This window comes from Trachinotus anak, unplaced genomic scaffold (genome assembly GCF_046630095.1).
Source record: "Trachinotus anak isolate AG129_WGS33_773 ecotype Australia unplaced genomic scaffold, CSIRO_AGI_Tana_v1 ptg000028l, whole genome shotgun sequence".
NCBI classification, from domain to species: Eukaryota; Metazoa; Chordata; class Actinopteri; order Carangiformes; family Carangidae; genus Trachinotus; species Trachinotus anak.
The window spans coordinates 12,946,422-12,965,469 of record NW_027273879.1 but is presented as its reverse complement, the minus strand read 5'-3'; the positions used below and the strand labels follow the sequence as shown (position 1 = coordinate 12,965,469).

General features: G+C 39.9%; 1 protein-coding gene across 3 annotated transcripts in view; it reads left to right on the top strand.

The window, feature by feature from the left end:
• LOC139611625 (transmembrane protein 132C) overlaps window positions 1-19,048 on the top strand; it is a 137,870-nt gene that overhangs the window by 35,475 nt on the left and 83,347 nt on the right. For all 3 annotated transcript variants that reach the window (XM_071466450.1, XM_071466448.1, XM_071466449.1), the window contains one exon: window positions 7,252-8,176. In XM_071466450.1, the coding sequence (XP_071322551.1) occupies window positions 7,380-8,176 (797 nt within the window). In that variant the 5' untranslated portion in view covers window positions 7,252-7,379. The remainder of the gene's footprint in view (window positions 1-7,251; window positions 8,177-19,048) is intronic.

Here is a 19,048-nt window from a genome sequence, read left to right as displayed (position 1 = left end):
GTGATGAAAGATGAGGTGTGCTTTGCTTTTATGTGATCCGATTAACCTCCAGCTGGGAGCGGGCTCTCTGCTCTGCCTTGGTTCTCCTGCAGTGTCAGGGTGCATGTGATGGGCACTTAGAGTGATTAGTGCTCCTGGGTGTGTTTTGTTTGTGTTGAGATATCACCTAGAACATTTCACTAACCAGGGGATTATATTGCAGGCCACTGTACATGGCTCCATACTGAGTACCCTGCACTGAATTTAAGAAGACCTGATTTTTTAGTTTGTTATTGTGATTGTGGTATAGTAAAAATATATGTATTGCACAGAAAAGATGTGTATTGATGGCAATTTCTTTTTAATTGTAAAACTATAATGCTTGACTGAATGTGTTAAAACCAGCCCTTCATCAGTACAGCAATTAGAATATTTTGGGGGTTTTCAATAGTTAAGCTAATTGTCGTGCCACGCGGTGGCTGCAGACACATTCAGCTTCCTCTCCCCTTCGTGTACACACAAGTCTTTATCAGAAGCCGTATTTGATAAGGTTTTCAAACTTCTTGACTTTGCCATTGGCATTTTCTCCATCTGAGCAGCAGCTGACATTTATATCCAGCCCTCCAAGAGGCCAAAATACCCTTTTCATTTTCATTGTTCTGTGGTCGAAAAAGGAAAAGTTACCTCTCACACTGACCGACAGTTGGTCCACTGATGGTGACTTCAAGGTCCCCAAAGCAGTACGTCTGCAGAGCAACCTACCACATAGAGCACATGTTTAACAAAAGAAAATGCCACATAAAGATCACATCCTAATGTTTTACCTTGTGGACTTAGGAAAATTTGGGATTTCAAAAGCTATTTAAATGTCAGTATTAGAAGTCGCAAAACAAGGTGTGCTTTTCCTCCACTATCAGCAGAGTAAAAAGCGTTGGCACTACCTGATACAAAAGTGGAAGCTGAGAGGAACAAATGACAGCATCAAATAGCATTTCCATGCAAGTCCCAGAGGCTTTTGAAATGACTGAGTTTTGTTTGAAAGTGAAAGTTAAAAAGACAAAGTTTTGTAAAATATCAATGGTTTAATCTAAGCATGTAAGACAACTTTCCACAAATTCAGTCTTTGTGAAAAATTACCTAGGTTTGGAAACAACCACCTTGTTTTAAATGATAGGGCTGGTGTTATAGTTTCGTAACTGTTAAAATTCAGTGAAAAAAACACAAAACCAAATACAATGACTTTCAGTAGAGCAAAACATTTTCTTCCACTAGATGCAGACTGAGAAAAAAAGACCAGACAAACTTTTTAACTTTTTCACTTTTGAAAAAAAGTGAAAAAAATTGAAAATCTCTTCTTACTCCTTACTCAGATCCATACCAAAATTTAATGCGTTCCTTCCTGTGGAATTTTTTCTGGGTCCAACAAAATCCCCAACAAGTCACAAATATATTACCTCATTCTCAAACAATCTATAGCCATGCTAGCAATTCTGTGACACTGTGCACAGGCACAACCCAAGTTGCTAAATGGTGATGCTAGCATAGAAAATGCTCACAATGGCAATGCTATCATACTGATGCTTAGCACATATACTGTAATATTTACCATATTCATCATCTTAGTTTGGCACATTTGCATGTTTGCATGCTAACATACTAATTAAATGTATTTGATAAATTAAAAAATTGTCTTGACAATTGTGCTAGATAGAAAGTTGTTCACCAAAGTTGTTAAAGTCCTCCCTGAGGTTAATATGAATGTTTGTACCAAATGTCAGAACAACCCACAGACTTGTCAAGACATTTCACAGAGAACTACAAACATTGTGGCAGCTAAAAGATTAGAGAGTTTCCTGTCTGTTGCAAAACAAACAGAAATAGTGCATCAGTTTCCTGCTGTAGTTTAAACTAATTTGGGCACCAGGATTGTGTCTGTTCATGGTAATAAGGTAACACGTCACCCAGTGCAGGGTGTGGCACACTGATGTGTTTCTTGACAAAGAAGCTCTAGAACACAGATGAGTAAGTTATTACCAGGCTTTGCTTGTTTGTTGGGATTTCTTAACAATAAGAACAGCATCGATGATTTTCAGCCTCTACTTTTGAGCCAATCCTGGACCAAAACAGAGACTGTTTGGGGTAAATGAGTGATGGAAGGGGCAGATGGACCAGATTTAAATTTCACATGCCATTCATGTCAGTGTCACTTGTGGTTGTGTTTTTTTTTTTTGTTGTTGTTGTTGTTGTTTAGTTTAGTTTAGTTCAGTTTCTTTTTTTTTTTTGTAAAGGAAGAGACACTAAGAGTTGCATCAGCAGGTTGGAAAGCTGTGAACTCTTGAACAGGTGTTTCTAAAACAGGCTAGAGCAATGTTCTGCCATGTTTGTGATGGCTCTGCAAGAAAAACAAGTCTAATTTTAAACTGAATCCTACAGTGAAGGAGGCATGTGGGCCAGCCACATAATCTCTTGCTGTGCTGTAATCTTTGACTTTTTCTGAACATCACCACCATCACGACCTCACACTCTCCCGTTCCATCCCCTGCTGCTGTTTGTCCTCCCCCCTCCTACTTCGATCACTTCTCTCTCTCTCTCTCTATAGATCCAATATTTTAAAAAATCTGTTTGATTAATGTATTACTGAAGTTGAGCCAACTTAATGTTTGATCAGGGAGTGGTTGCAAGATGCACACATGGTGACGGATAAAGATAAGATGAGAGGAGGAGGAGGAGGAGTAGGAGGGAGGGATTATATTTCTTGGGTGAAGTTCTGCTCAGGTCGCCAGGGATGAGAACAGGTGATTATAAAAAACGGTTTGATTTGAAGCCACAAACGTCTCTCTTGGGGATATAAATGCTTTAATACCATTTTAAGAGTTTATTTTAGAAGTTGCTTTCTGCATGTTGTAGGAATGCCATGAAAATTGCTTTAAATGCATTTTCATTTGGAGTCCCATGCTGCTGCAGGCCTCCTGCCTCACACTACATGAATATAACATCAAGACATTAAATCCTGAATCCAACATCTGGCTAATGATGAGGCCAGTCCAGTTCAGCTGCACACTTGCTATGTGATCTGACTCCTCAGTTTGCATCCTGAGGGGTTGGCATTGCCACGAAATTCTCCACAAGAGTTTATAGCCAGGATTTACAACAGGGGTTAAGTTATCTGCACAAATCATTCCCTCTTTCATTTGCAGAAATAGTCCTGCAGAGATGATTTACAAGTACAGTAGCTGCAGACATGAAATCCAAGGGCAACTCAGGGCTGCAAATCGCATCGACTTTGCCTATCTATCTATGACATTCTATTGGTGTCATAGAATGGGACATATTCTAAATCTGAAGTTACAAATTACAACATTTTTCTGCTGGAGTGAGGTATTTAGTTTCATCTGTGACATGGTAAGTGGAAACTAGGACAGTGTGTCATAACCCACAGAGAAAAAGAGAGGCAAATCCTCTCACTGTGCTGTAAGCATGATCCAGCACCAACTAAGCACCTGCTCCCCTGGCATTGCTCTGTGTTTTGTCATTTTTAAAGGTAAACATCGTTCTGTCAGTCGAACCTGTGTACCAGCAGCCTCACTGTGTACTGCCTCAGTGAGGGCCTTTACATCCTCCAGTACTTCTCCTTCCTCAACAGGGATGCGGCGGTGAATGAAAATGTGGTTAACTCTGGACTTCGAGTAGTCTGAAGGAGGTGCACAACATGAATACAAACATAAAAGCAACCGCTTAGAGAATAATGCAACTAATTTATATTTATGATTCATTCTTATTTCCATGGCTTTGTTAGCCATATCAGTGTCAGACATTTTACTATTAATGCATATGATTATAGAGAAGAGAGGTCTGTAATTAGGTTCAGTTGTGTGGCTGTTTTTCATTTGGGCAGCCAGCACAATTTTCTGTGGTGGAGACGCAGGCAATGAACTTTTTCTTTTTTTTTTATTGAACAAAATGGACTTGGGGAGGGTGATATTTGATTTCGTGCAACTGAAGCTTCAATCCAAGACCTCACCTGTGCAATATACCACAATATTCCTGGCTGCTTCAGTATACCTAGACTTAAAAGTTATAATAGATCAAGAAGGATGAGGTATTAACTCTCCAGTCAATTCATTAGCCCCCCCCATTAGGCTGGGTGACAGTCAAGACAGTGCCTGTTGATAAAAGACATGTCTGAAACCCATACAACTAAAAGGTGGATAATGAAAACCTATTACTCTTAAATAGCCTGCTGCATGGCACAGAATAAGGCCCTGTATTCCTTTCCATGTCTCTCCCCCTATGAGAGGTATTGATTATTAGATCAATATGTATAGTATCATTTCAACCTGTCTTATGTATACATATTGTTGTATGTACAGAGAACTTATCAAAAAGCTTTAATTGTTTTGATGTTCCCTAAAATCTGAATGAACTTAATTTATTCAAGAACTAGATTTTAAATTTTGATCTTTTAGGGAGATCCTCATTTCCTCCCTCGGCTGTGTCAGAGCGGCGATGGTCCAGTCTGAAGTGTTGCTCTTGTGCCTGATGCTGGCTCTGTCCATCAGGCCAGCTGGTCATTGCTCTACTGCCATGGATTGTCACAAATCACTGCCACGCCACATCTCCCCCAGTACGCATGGTTCAGGACAGAAAATCAATGGGCTCTCGTGGGCTACTCCATCAGTCCAAATATCTGGAGTCTGATGGCAAAGAGAAAGAGGCAGTGGGAAGGATTTGCAGGATGGAGAGGGGGAGGGATGGGGGCAGGTGTCAGGGCCATGCAAGGTCTGGTAAAGTTGGAAGATCATGTGGGTTGGTTTAAAATAACAGCATGCTGTGTTGTAACTGGTAAGAGAGAGAGAGAAAGGTTGGACAACTGATGCTAATATGATACCTGATTTCCTTTACCAACACCAAACATATATTTTCTTCAATACCTTAGCGGAGAGGGTTTCAAACTGGGAGACATCTCCCCGGGGTTGCAGAGCTGAAGAGTAAACAAAGAAGTAGAAGATACCACATGGGGTGGAATGGACTGGTGCATACCAGCATGTTCTGAAAACAATTGTAGTTTGGCCCAATTATGTGCCTGCTTATCAACAGCAGCAACACTGGCTGTACTCTGACTCACCGGATGTAGGCTCTGGATATAAGACTGCCACTGGTCGTATTCTCCTCCCCTCCAGCTTCCAGTCTGTTACTCTTCACTACAGGAAACAACAACAACAACCTGCAAACTGGCAACCTTCACACTAAAAATAGGAAGCGTTCACATGGGTTTGGATCATGCAATCACACAGTTGACATACATGTTAGTGTTTTTTTTGTGGCATTTTCTTTGAGGTAAATTAGCCATTTTAATGACAGTGATCACCTCCCCGTATGTAAATGCTCCAGCAAAACAAGTTCTCTCCCGACACTATTTTGCACCGTCACTGCATCCTTGGGCTCAGCACTGCCCAAGAAGATTGTAATTGGTTTAATGAAATACAAACAAACCAGAGCGTTTGAATGATAACGGTTGCAGCCAGACCCTTCTCCTGCACTGACACAGAGCTGAGGAGAAAGGTCTGACTATGAGAGACTACAGTGGCTGTGACACACAGCTCATGGAGGCAATTATGGTACTTCAAAACCCTTAGCACTCAATTGCAGCAATTTGTCAAAATAATTCTTATTTCTTCTCAGAATCATAACTCAGTCAAATCTGAACACACAGACATGATACACATATATTCATATCCAGAGGAATTTGCACACCCCAAGTAGACCAATATCATTATATGTCCATTGTAAATAAACGTCCATAAATCAAAATACAAAGAAAAAGACAAACAGACCGTCCATTTTCTTCAGTATCAGAGAAACCCATGTATATGGTACATTACAAACAGGAACTGCTAATTCAGCATTCTTTTAATGGTAATTAACTCAGTTATCCAATGGCAACAATATACTTATTATAACACAATAACTTTATGTGAATCTTGTTATGTCAGACTTTGAAAACCCCTGTCTTTAATTGAGGTATGAACAGCTTTTTCTGAAAACATCTTTTTAGTTTCCTTTAAACAAAATATGTCAAATCTCTCAGTGCATCAGTGTTTAATGTTGTCTTGATACTAAAATGATGTAAGAACTCGAATACAGATAACAGAGTAAAATATTAGTGTTTTCAGATTCCCTTATTTATGTAGATCAAAGAATAAATGAAAAAAAAATACAGTTTTCCCAATTCCATACAGTATATTCTATGCACTAATTGTCAAGGCATACTATTTTTGCAGCTGTAAAATGCTGTGCACACAGGAAATTATGCATTATGTGAGCGAAATGACATCAATCAAACTGCAGTATTTAAATGCATCTGCCAATTAAACTTAACAGAGAGAAAGTGAGATTGCTTTCCAAGGTCTTCCCCAAGCTGTCTCACAAGCATCCACAAGTTGTTTTACTGTTTTACAGCTGAGTGTGGCTCCTACTTCTCCTTCTGTGCATTGCACTGAGGACAAACATGCACACCAGCAGCACAAATGTTTGTGATTCTGTCAATTTTTCCAGTGTGAATGCGCCATATACTCAGAACCTGGTTAGGATTACTAATGTAAGAAATTAAGAACACAGTTTACGAGTCTGACAAGCAATGTGATGACAACTTTCCGTTCTTGACAGTAGCGAAGAGTAGGTTTTGAATGACGGAGACAGGAATGCAGGAAAGAGACAGGAGATCAAATCATATGAGAAAAAAAAAAAGATAGGATGGAGAAATTGGAGAGAGCAAAACAGATCGAGTTAGTGCGTCATAATGAAAAGGATTGAGAGCAGGAGGGAACGTGGACAAGCCTGATAAGCAAGTGACTCAGAAAGACGCCAATGTTTGGAATTGAGTCTGACAAATTCTTTTAAATTAGACCAGCGGCTCATGAAAGTGATATCATATGGAAATGGTTCCAACGAACCATTTAACATTCACCGCTGGAACTGACTGTAGATATGATTGCCTCAGGTTGCAGGCAATGCATGCAAATGTGGTGTTAAATGCGAAGTGCCACCGTCCAGGTCATGATTTATTTCCTCCAATTTTTCCCATTCTGCTCTTTGATTTCACACCTGGCTCAGGTTTTGTTTACAGGATTTAGACAATGAGTCTCTTTCATTGTGCTGTAAGTAAAATGATGCAAAACCACAAGTATTCTGAGTTTTTGAGAATTTTTTGAACTCAGTTGTTGAGACAAAGATTAACGGGTAGTCTTTGTCATATTTTTTTCTCTGTTTCAGTGGTGGAAAGCAAGGTGATCCTGGAGGGCCTGCAGAGGTACGGCCCCACGCCAATCTATCTGCCTGTCAGCTACCGGATCCTCAATGCTGAGTCAGCTTTCTTCCTGCAGGAGGCAAACCAGGACTTAATGAGGAACTCCAGCCTGCAGGCTCGCACAGAGTCCTTCTTCATCCACCAGGCTCGGCAGATGCCCTTTGTCAATGCGAGCTATGGGCCGCTGTCTGTACAGCAGCCTGTCCCTCTGGAGCTGCTGCAAACCCTGCCAGGGCCCTTCAATACCCCCTCCTTCACTTCATCATCAGTGCCAACATCTGCCTCATCATCACCTCTGTTTACATTCAACTGGAAGGTTCACACCTATATTATCAGTGAGAGGATTCACCCCAGTTGGCCAAAGGTTCAAGTGTTGTTCTACATTGCAGGCAGGGACTGGGATGATTACAGCGCCATCCACAAGCTGCCCTGTGTCAGGATGTTCGCGTTCCATGAGACTCAAGAGGTGCGTGGCACATGCAGGCTAAAAGGCGAGTTGGGTTTATGTGTTGCTGAGCTGGAGCCCCTGGCCAGCTGGTTCAGCCCTCCCACTGTCAGGCCAGGGAGGCAGAGGGTCTCTGAGCAGGCCCAGGGCACTCCTGTGGAGCTCTACTACATGGTTCAAACCACGGACAATGGAGACTGCAGTTCAGAGGATTCAAGGAAGGGCAGCTCTGTTCGCACAGACCAGCAGAGGCCGATGGGATATTTTGCAGGGCATACGCCTATGCAGCGCATTGGGAGTGTCAGGCTGTTTCAGCCGCTGTCGGAGCTCAAGCTGGACAATAACTTTGTGGTGATGGCGCCTTCCAAACCCATCCGGCAGAGGGAAACAGTCTCAACTTTCCTGGCTCTGTCCACGCTTTCCTCGGTGCAAATTTTCACCCTCAGGTGAGTGAGCCTCCTGGGAGGATGACACAGTTTACTCTGCTGCTCCTCTCTCTCTGTCTCTCTCTCTCTCTCACTTTCAGTCTCCAATTTAAATAGAGATCTCTGGACATATATGCAGTTGAAAAGAAGTAAATGGTCAGATTTTAAAGTAAAGAAAACACCAGTGAGATCTGACAAAGCACAACAACATTTACCCTATACCTGTCTGTGATTTCAGTGGGAAATTACAATGAGGCATACAACAGTTTTCTCAAGAAACACATAGTCATTGTTTACCTGAGTCATAAACTGAAATGAATCATGCAGGATAGAACTAATGCACAATGCCTCTTTCTTTCTAAAATATTTTACTGTACAGCATGTAGCTACATCCTCACCAGACACTATTGTGGTTTGGAGACTTCACCTATAACAGCTCGATTAAGCGAATCAAATCTGCACTTGGAAAAGTCAGGGAGTAATCTCTGGCATTTGAGATTAGAAAATGTGTGTATGATGAGCATTTGATTTGCCACACCATGCTCCAGTCCACTGATGACATTGCCATGACACTACCTTCCTGCCTCCCAGCAGCACTTGTGTTATTTAGCCTGTTTATTTAGGTCATTTGTTCGCTGATCAGAAAAACATAATATCACTAATGAAAAGACATGTAAACAAGACAGTGGTCACCAACAGAGCCCTTGTTTAATCAATTACCGTGGCTTTATTGTGTGTACAGACAACACAGAGAACACGCAGATCCTTAACCTCCTTTGCTGTTGTGGACATTTTTCTTTTTTTTTTTTTTTGTGAAATAACACATTTTTAATAACAAAGGAAGAGCTTTCTGCACACCACAGCTCTGGACTGACCTGAAACCTCCTGGAATTTATTTCAAAGTTTTTTTTGCAGGCGGAGAACAAAATATTACAATTAAAGGGCCATGTTGATGAGTTGGTATCACGTTTTCAGATTTTCGTTTCTATTTTTACTTTTACCCTAAATTTTGCTTACATGAATGATCATCTTCTGACCCCTCAAAACAAGGGGTTTAGCCACATTTAGCTATGCTTCTTTTAGGAGAGCTTTACTGGCTGCTGTAGATGAAATATTTTTCTTTATTCATATTTCTTAATAATTGCAGTGGATAAAGTGTTTTATAGATAAGGTCTGTTTGGGCTTATTGTAACTTTCCAAATTATTTTGGAGAGAGGCAGATATTGGACTGCTAAATACTTTCTAAACTGTATCTATGACAGTCTGGAGGAGATTGCCCTAATTATGCCTTTGTGTTATTTATGAAAATTGTTTCATGTACTTACCTTCAAAATTGCCTGTCTTAGGAAAATTTTTATCCGAGGTGATTCCACACAACAACAGCAAAGTAGTTATTGATTCATTGAGCTTTGTCTCGTACAAATTACCATTCAAAGTGACTGTAATTGCTCCATGTTGTTTGATGCAAATTAAGGTGTAAGCAATATGCATTTCCGCTGGGCTACTTTTATGCCTGAGATCTAAATCATGGCAGATGAAACAGTTAGCAGCCTCAAAGTGGAGCTGTGACAGAGAGCCTTGGCAATTTGTCAACCCTGGGTAAGCAGGAAATCTGCCAAAAAGCCTCATTGCTTTTTCTCTCACTCCAGTGATGATGAACTCCCGTGAAGTATTAGTGTTCACAGTGTGTGTTTATCACATTTGTCAGCATGTGTGTAAATGGGGGGCTTTAAAGCCGGTATTTTTTCCTTTGGTGCCTTTTTGCACCAGTGTTGCACCCGGATCGTTCAGAAGTTCATCTTTTTTATGTTTTCCGCTGGGATAGCGTGGACTTAAAATTCAACCAAAATACCTCATTAGCAACCAAAAGATTAAAACCTCAAAGTGTTTTAAAATCACAGGCTACTTTACAGTACTTGACGGCCAGCTTACCAAACTCTGTGACTGAACATCCGAACGCTGATGATTAATCTTGTGTCAGCCGTTGGATTTCCTGATAAAGCAAAAACTTCACTTTAAAATACCCTTTAAGCATTTCATGTCCTCCTGATGATGCTGTGAATTCATGTTCCGTGTCCAGGGGAGGTGGGAGCTGCAGAGTGTGTGCATCTGTGCTGATCCTTGTTCAAGACGGACGTTTTGAGTCAGTGTGTTTGCACGCGGAAGCCCTCCTGTCTCTCTCTCTCTCTCTCGCTGTGTGTGTTTGCATACTGCCGTCTGGTGTTAGCGTATTCATTGGTGTGGGTGTGTTTATGGACAGCTTACATTACAAGTAGCTCTAGTGTGTTTCTCCCAGCAGCAAAGGCATCATTAACTATTCATTTTCTCTGTCTATACTCCCTTCTCCTCCACATTATCTTTTCTCCCCCCCCTTATCTACGCCCACCCCCTCCTCCACCACAGTCTAACTTGTGACAAAAGAGTACTGAGAATCTCTCTGGACAGTCTGTATTCCTACATGTGCTAATGTCAAATGGAATCAGTGGGGTTTTTTTTATATTTAACATTTTATTCTTTTTACAGTTTTCTACACTGATATTAATAAAATTGCAAAACTTTGTAGGACTTTGGGGAAATAACAGAGTGTAAACCTATTGATTTATTGTTTGCAATCAGGCTAATTAACAAAGAATTATTTGCATTTGCCTGGACAGAGTGCTTTGAATTGTTATACTGTAGAATTTGTCCATTATTCTCCACAAATCTTAAAGTGAAACAAGACATGCCTGCAAAGTAATGGGCAGTTTTGATGTTGCATTTCATTTTACTGGCTTCCTCTTCTCCAACGACAAGGCAAACTAAGCTATCACTGTTGTGTTGTGTGATAACACTGAGACAAATCAAGTAATTTCCTTTGATTAGGTGAAGTAGGATTCTGAGGGCTAATAATCGTCAAATCAATGCATCAATGCATTCATGTATGTCATCAGTTATTAGTCTGCTTTGTTTGTGAGCCCCATATACAATCAGCAGGATGTCATGCATTCATGTCATTTAATTTAACTGAACTATTCACTTTTTTGGGGGTCACAGTGGTTAGTGTAAGCCTTATTCCAACATCTCAGTGTTCTTAAATCCTGTGCAAAAAGGCCTCAGTGACCCAAATGCAGAGCAGTAATTTTATGCACAAGAAAGAGCACGGCTAGGGTTGGTGTAAAAAGTTATTTTTGGTATCAATAAAACGGCTTCGATGTTACAGCTCATAAATAAGTATAAGCACTAAACACCAACGGTTTTCCTTCTCCCTTTCTGCTCTGATGTTACACACACAAAGAAAATCTCCTGTTAGCTGCTACTTGCCTTTTCAGATTATTTACCTGAGGTTTAAACTAATCATCTAACTCAAGTTTATGGAAAAATCAGGTCACTGCAATGCATGAAAACACTTTTATTAACTGGTAATAAGTTATAACTCAGTTTTTGAATACTTTACTTTTTTTATTAGGTGGAATCGAATATTTCATTGATATCACCAGCCCCCCATAATGACTTAAAAAAACAGAAGCTGTAGAGTGTTGGACCTTCATCACGCTAACAATAATCGAGACGAGGTTAAGGTTGTGTAAAGATTGTGGTTTGGATTCAAATACATGCTTTGTTAAGCTTAGGACCTTCATCGTCATGGTTACAATAATAAACTCGCAGTTTAGTAAAGGATCATGATTAAAAGAAACAGCATTGACTATTGGTTTCAAATGGGAGTCCTGTGTTTTGTCGACCATCCATCCACCCCAACCTCCTTCTGTTGGGGTTGTTTTGTTACAGCACGACAGTCTCAGTTAAGACAAGTTTACTGTTTTCTTCTTCTTTTTTTTTCTGTCATTCATAATTTTGAGTTAAAAGCTACCTTTACATGAGATAAATAAGATAAATTCATAACAATAAGTAACGTTTCTTTTTTCTTTTAGTTCTTTAAAATCATTATATGTATCTTTGTCTTTAGGTTTTAGCCCTTCACTCAGTGCTGTTCTGCTTTTCATTAGCTGATTGTCAAGAATCAAAATAGCCTTTCATTCAATTCATCAGATTATGAAATTATACCAGCCACTATAGTGCTTCTAGATGAAGGCGGGTATAGTGTTGATGAACTGATATAATGTTGTATGATAATGTTGAGTTGAAAGACGAATGGAACGTTTGAATGATAAAATGTAAAATCTGTCCTCGTCATCATACAGTTCAATTATCGATGCCTGGCCAGCTCTTTACTTTAGCTGCAAAGAAAAATCAGACCACTTCACCAAAGGCTATTTTGGGCTATTTTGTTGGTAATTTTTCTTCTATCTGCCTTATTGTGTAATTGGCTGTATTTTATCTAATTTACGCTAATCTAACGTAATAATTTTGAGGTAATTACAGGCTTTTAATCTCCACCACTTGAAAAATGACATTTGTAAACACACAAGGTCATGAATATTCACATATACACACTTGCAGACTCATACTGACGCTCACACACATACATGCCTGGACCTGCTCTGTGCCAACTGTAAAGTCATGGTGTGTTTGTCAAGCTAAAGGCTCCCGCTGGAATCAGTAATTCCCTGCTCCCTGCCTCATTAGCCATGGAGAGAGTGGTGCAGCAGGTTCGGAAAGGGCTCTCCAGCTACTCCTTATTCAACATGCAAATGAAAACACCATTTCCTCCTGAACAAATTAACAGGCTTTTCAATAGATAAATTGCCCCAGCTGTATTGTAATTTTGACTAAACAATCCGACATATTTCCACAGATCCCCCCTGGGGCCGGTGTTGCTGATGAATGCAAATGAATTTCTAATATCTGAGCGTGTGAAGGTATTACTATGAGATTCTTCATGCTGTGCCAGCCCAAACAGCCAGCATGAGTTGTTTTATTATTCAGAGACTGAGCAGGTGAAGGAGCCAGGTCCGGTGTTGGGCTATGAATAAAGAAGTGGATTTAGCTGAGGCCACTTCAGTGTTTCAGTGATTCTGCTTCTTAACGCAGCTCAAGTTTACAGGTCGTGTGACCTGGCTGATTGTTATTGGCCATTGTTTGTTGAAATATCAGCAGAAGAAAAGGTTAGAATAAAGATGTTCTCCTCAGTGTACTAGCCTTATCTTGACTGCACTCCTCTGTGACTCAGTTCTTGGTAAAGGTCAACCAAGATAGGCATGTCTCTTTTCCATTTCCATTTCTGTTCTTATCTGTACTTTTGCTTGTATTGTATCTGCCGCTCTGTCTTGGTTTCTTGTGTTATTTAACCTTTCTCTTACACTACATGTGCTCTCCTTTTCTGTTATACTCTTGCTTTCTCTGAGTTTGACATGTTCCTCCACTTTGTGCTTAAACGCTGGCAAGAACCTCTACCTGTTTTGAGATCTACATATCAAGAAAACTCGTACCTTCAATTAAAGTTCAATTCTGTCTCAGTGTGAAGTTCAAAGTCTCCTTACCATCCTCTGCCTTTCCTTACCCAGCTCCTTTCATTTCGCTCAGTTGACCTGCTCACCAGTGTTTACTTGGAAGCACTCATTCACTCATTAATAAGTAATTAGTGATTTGTGGCCTGGGGAGACTGTTCACTATGTAGATCCCCCTCTCTGCTGGGCCCTGCCACCACAAAGCAATCACCACTTCCCTGCAGCAAGTAATTTGAATCCTTGAATTTTCTACCATAATGATTTTCCATCACTTTTCTCCTCTTGAATTTGTGTCTAAACTGATGAATTTATTGGACATCGGAAGCCCAGAATGCATTGCTCTCCCACTTCCCTGCTGTCCGTCCTCACTTTTTTCTTTGCACTTGCTCTGTCCATCTGCCTTTGGAAAGGCTGCGTGTCCCCAAGGAATTTTTGTGATCCCACAGCTTGGCAGAGGGTCATACAAATGTGCCGTACCATTCAGAGTGACACATGCCTTCAGGACTTTGAGTACTGACAGGGCCAGAGGTCGCTTTGGTTTTTCTCTCTGGTTGCTTTGAACTTGTGAATGTCTTGCAGGCTTTTTATAAGGGCAGCAGAGAGAGTGAAGGAAGCTGGAGTGGGTCTTCCCAAGAGAGCAGTGCTCCATGTCTGCTCCTGTGTTAGAATTAGTGAAGTGTGTGCGGTAGATGGGGAGGTGTATCTACTCATCGTAGATGCTTCAACTTGTATCAGGATACCCGCTTCACAATCCAATACAAAAATAATACAATTTAATAAAATTCAATCATTTTGATGTACCTGTATCTCTGATGCCTTTCAGTCTGTGGAGGTAAATCAGTTTATCTTGACACCCAGAAGTAGGTAATACTATTATTTTTACGATAATGATTGTATGACATTATGGCTACTAATAATAAAGAAATATTGAGTATAATACTGAGCCTCTTAAAACATTTATACCCATAGCTGAAGCTGTATGGCCAGTCAAGTGTAAACTGAGACAAGCAGTTTTTCCAAAAGAATCTCAGTAATGTGCAAATATTGGCTGATGGTTTGGTATCCAGACGGCTTAATGTCTGTCCATAGCCTCTTTCATAAAGTTGCCCAATGACAAAACAGTCACTCCAATTATGTGTTGAGACAGCAAATGGCAGCGAAAGTATCAGAACCAATTTCAAGCACATGACTGTTGTCAGAACAAAACAACAAAGATGAAGAAATTTTCATCATTGAGAAAACAAATTGAATTTGTCATCAGTGAACATTTTGTTGTTACGTTCCGTAGGCTATCAACAATTTGCAACTTTGTTAATTAAAAACATTTCTTCATTACATTTCTGACAAAATGTAATTGCTTTTGCACATTTGTAGGATATAAATATAATTTATAGGAGACAGGGCTGCTTCATTCATATCTTTTTATAGTGTAAACATAATTGAAGCCAAATATTGACAGGAATGTTGTTTTGAAGCAGCCCTGATTCAAACAGGAATCAGTCACTCGCATTTTTGATGTAAACTTTGAAGCAAAGTCTATGGTTCTGTACTAACAATTTTCAAACTTAAAAGGTATCAATTAAATCTTTGAATGTGCCACAGCGTCTGTTCGCATTCAGGTGAAAGCCTATTGAAAATTGTTACATTTGGAGGTTTGCTTGACTGTCCTTCAGGTCTCATTAATCATCGTGATGAAAAACCTCCATAGCTGAGACAAGAGGAGTGGAAGAAAAAGCAAGAAAAGACTAGACATTTCTATCACTAACTAACAACTAACAAGATGTTTCTCAGAAGCCAAACTAAACCACTTTTTTTCACTTGAATGATGCCGCACACAAACCAGAATAAAATATCTCAAATTTTTAAAAGATCTTAGACCTCTTTGATATTAGTTGAAAATTACTTTTGAGAATTTTCAGCATCACTTCTGGAAGCCAAACTGTACATGATGGTACATGCTACGTGAAAATTTGACCCCTAGTTATTTTCATTTTTTTGCCATATTTAATAACTACAGTTTGTGTGGGGTTTTAATTTCACAAATGAGGCTAACAATCATAGGATCATGTTGTCCTTGAATACTAACAAATAGTTTCCTGTTGAAAATAATGAGGCACTCTCCGAGTAACGCTTTAAAACACATTGACACAGTACTAATGTGTTAAACACTCAAATAACAAATAACAAGTAATGAGTGGTTGCTCTTGAATTTGTTCTCAGACCACTGCCATTAGAGGCATGGTGTGTGCTATACAGATTGCAAAGCCCTCTGGGACAAACTTATGATTTAAAGCTGTGTAAATAATCTTCATTTGACTTGACTGCCATTACAGCCATTATGTTCTGAATGTACTATGCAGCGTATGATCAGCCATCAGCCTTGACGTCTGAAACCTCAACCTGAACAATATGGATTGCAATTGGGAATTGTCTCATAATTTTGCTAAAGCCAAATGGGACACTGCTCAAGGACTACACTCAAGATTAAAACAGATATCACATTTGATCAGAAATCAAACGGAGCCCCACCTTAATGGCCCTGTCATGAGCCAGAGGAGATTTTTTTTTTTTTTCTGGGACTGCTGATGCAATACCCTAACTCATCACGCTGTTGTTAAGATCTTCAGGCAACACTTCTACTCCAACTTCTGTAACACTGATAACTCCAGCTCCTGCAATGTGAGTTGAAGATGATATATTTAGGGCTAGAGGCGGTGACAAACAGGGTGGGATTAGGTAGTGAAGCTGTCCTGGCAGAATAAGCTCTGCTGGCTAACTGTGGGTTGGCATCTCTAACTCTCTCCCAGACAATCATAAGCTTGGCCTTCTAATCGCTTGTTTATCCTTGATGTTTCTCATAAGGATTTACTTTGATTAGTTTGATCCCACAGACTTGACAGCTGTAACACAAACTCAAAATCATGCATATTTTAATGTGGACTGGAGGCAATGAAATACGCAGAGAGAGAGAGAAATGATGAAATGTTGTAGTTGCCATACATCGGGAGCCCGTTTTAGAAACCGACAGTCAGCCCCAAAAACAGACAAAATGCACTAACTCATCTCACATATAAAAGAAATTGCTTCACTCACAGTGGGGTTAGAGATATGCACAAAGATTGAGACACAGACAAACAAACAATGAACAGGGATTCAGAGTGTACGAGACAAAAACCAAGGGAAGCAACTAAAATGTTTTTTCTACTCGTTAATTCAAAGTAAAAAAGCATTTGTTCTTTGCCCTACGAGAACAGAATATGTTTGAGTAATGATTTAGTCCATGTGAACGGTGTCACAGCTGGTTTTATTCCCAAATTTTGAATCATTAAAACTTAATCTGTGTGTGCAAACAGGGGAAGGAAACTTTGGGGCGACTTACAGGCAGTCAATTAAAGGGAAGCACTATCTGAGATGACATCAAAACACAGTTCTGTACCTTCCTTTGGCCGAAAAAAAAATCAAATGAGTAGCAAGGATCTGTTTGTACGGTGGAAGGAGAGAGCTCACCACCACCTGATTGTGGCAGTTGGTGGTATCTGTGAAAGCCTGTTACCCCTGCTCCTGTTGACTGAGGGTTTGTGGCACTTTTACTGCTGTAGCTCTTTTCCTACTTTAGCTTTCTCCCTCTTGCTTGCTCAAAATAGTGGGGCACTGTAATAGCTTACATAACTTTCTTTTAAAGGCAAATGATATATAACACAATTACCATTCCATATACACATGTAACATACATATGTACATATATTGAAATTATACATACAGTATGTTAAATATATACATATACTGTATAAAATGAAAACATGTAAAAATTATATGTACAACCTATTAGAAAATTCCATGTAAATCAAAAAATGATTGTAACTCTAGTGTTATTTCCTGTTTTAAGTAGGTGGCACGATGACTATGACGTCTTCAGTGTGACACTTTCATCAAATGTGAAATTTGGGAAGAATTAGATGTGTATTTGTGAAATTCACCACACCACAAAAGGCACACCCTTCAATGAACAAAGCATCATCAAGGTCTGATGTATTTTCTGACCTATTTTGAGGTGGGTGTGGTTAACCTGCTAGGAGAAGTACATCAAATCGTAAAAGCATATTGTAGACGATCTTACTTTGTCATATGACCTATGATCTATTTTTCAGATGAACTGTACAGATCACATCATTAAAAGGTGCTTTTATTTAGATATTTAATTTAATGTTCAGTTGCTGCTAACCAGCCCATTGTTAATGGTTAAACAGCTAGCCCGCTAACTGCAGCTGGCGACTGCAGTCCTTGTTGTGCCTTGCAGCTTCAGCAAGCTGAGTGTAGTACCACATGAAGCAGTTCTCCATCTGAGCAGAACATGACTTAGAAAGATTGTGACGTGATCTTTTGGCCAGATTGCCCGCCCCTAATTTCATTTGTATTAGTAAGTTTGTTGAGCCTGCATAATATTAAAATATGTGTGTTTTCTTTAAATTGTATTTTCTGTAGCCAGTCAGCAATGCCTTTGGACAAGGACATTTGAGGCATCTTGATGTCTGACAGAAAACCTACATAGTCTCTAAGAGTGACAGTGTCATTCCTGGTTTCATACATTTCAAAGTACTTGCAATAGGAATGATAGTTACATTACAGAATGTTAAAATTCACCTTCTGCTCCTCCAAAAATATTGCTGTGTTATGTGCTTTCATTCCCAGAACAGGTCGCCTTCAAGCAGAAATACAGAGTTTGAGACAGTGAAGAAAAAAAAGCGTGACAAAGACCTAGAGAGAGCAACAGAGAAAAAAAAACTAACTGACAAACTGACAAGAGTCTGGGCTTCAGGGGAGAATCATTAGACTGATATAATATTCAGCATGCAGCTTGGAGCAGTGCCTTTGGCTGGGCTTTAAGCTGTGTAGTGCTGGTCGGCCTGACCGTAGCTGGTTGGGAGGTCAGCCATTGATCTGCAGATATAAGCTGGTACTTTGGATCCAAGCCTTCATCATCCTGCAGGGTTACCACCACTGTGGGTGGATAAGCCTTGATCTGCTCAGGGGTTTGGATTTGTGTGTGTGTCAGTGTTCGTGTGCACGCAGGTTGAGAGAAAGATCAAGCGACTGTGTGTGTCAACATGTGTCTACAGATGTGGCTGTGTTCTGTTTGCGTGTGAGACACATGTGCTCTGTATGATTCTTTTTTTGTCAGCCCTGTTGGGCGGAGTGAGAGAAATGAAAAGATGAAAAAATTGACAAAAGGTTGAGAAAAAAGTGAAGGTTGTGTAACTGACGCGCTTTGTGTGTTCTCACATTTCGAAAAATAACTAAAACTTAACAAAGCAAACATCAAATATTAGCAACATGAGAATAAACCTCATGGGATGAAATTCATCGAGTATTTGAACAGAGAGATGGTGAGTAATTGACAGGGTCGACTCCAGTTTACCACAGTCGAACTGACAGCAAATAGTCTGGAATCTGGGACATTTTGACTCGAATTTATGGGCTGTGTTTTGAAAAAAGTGTCTTGTTTCTTTTT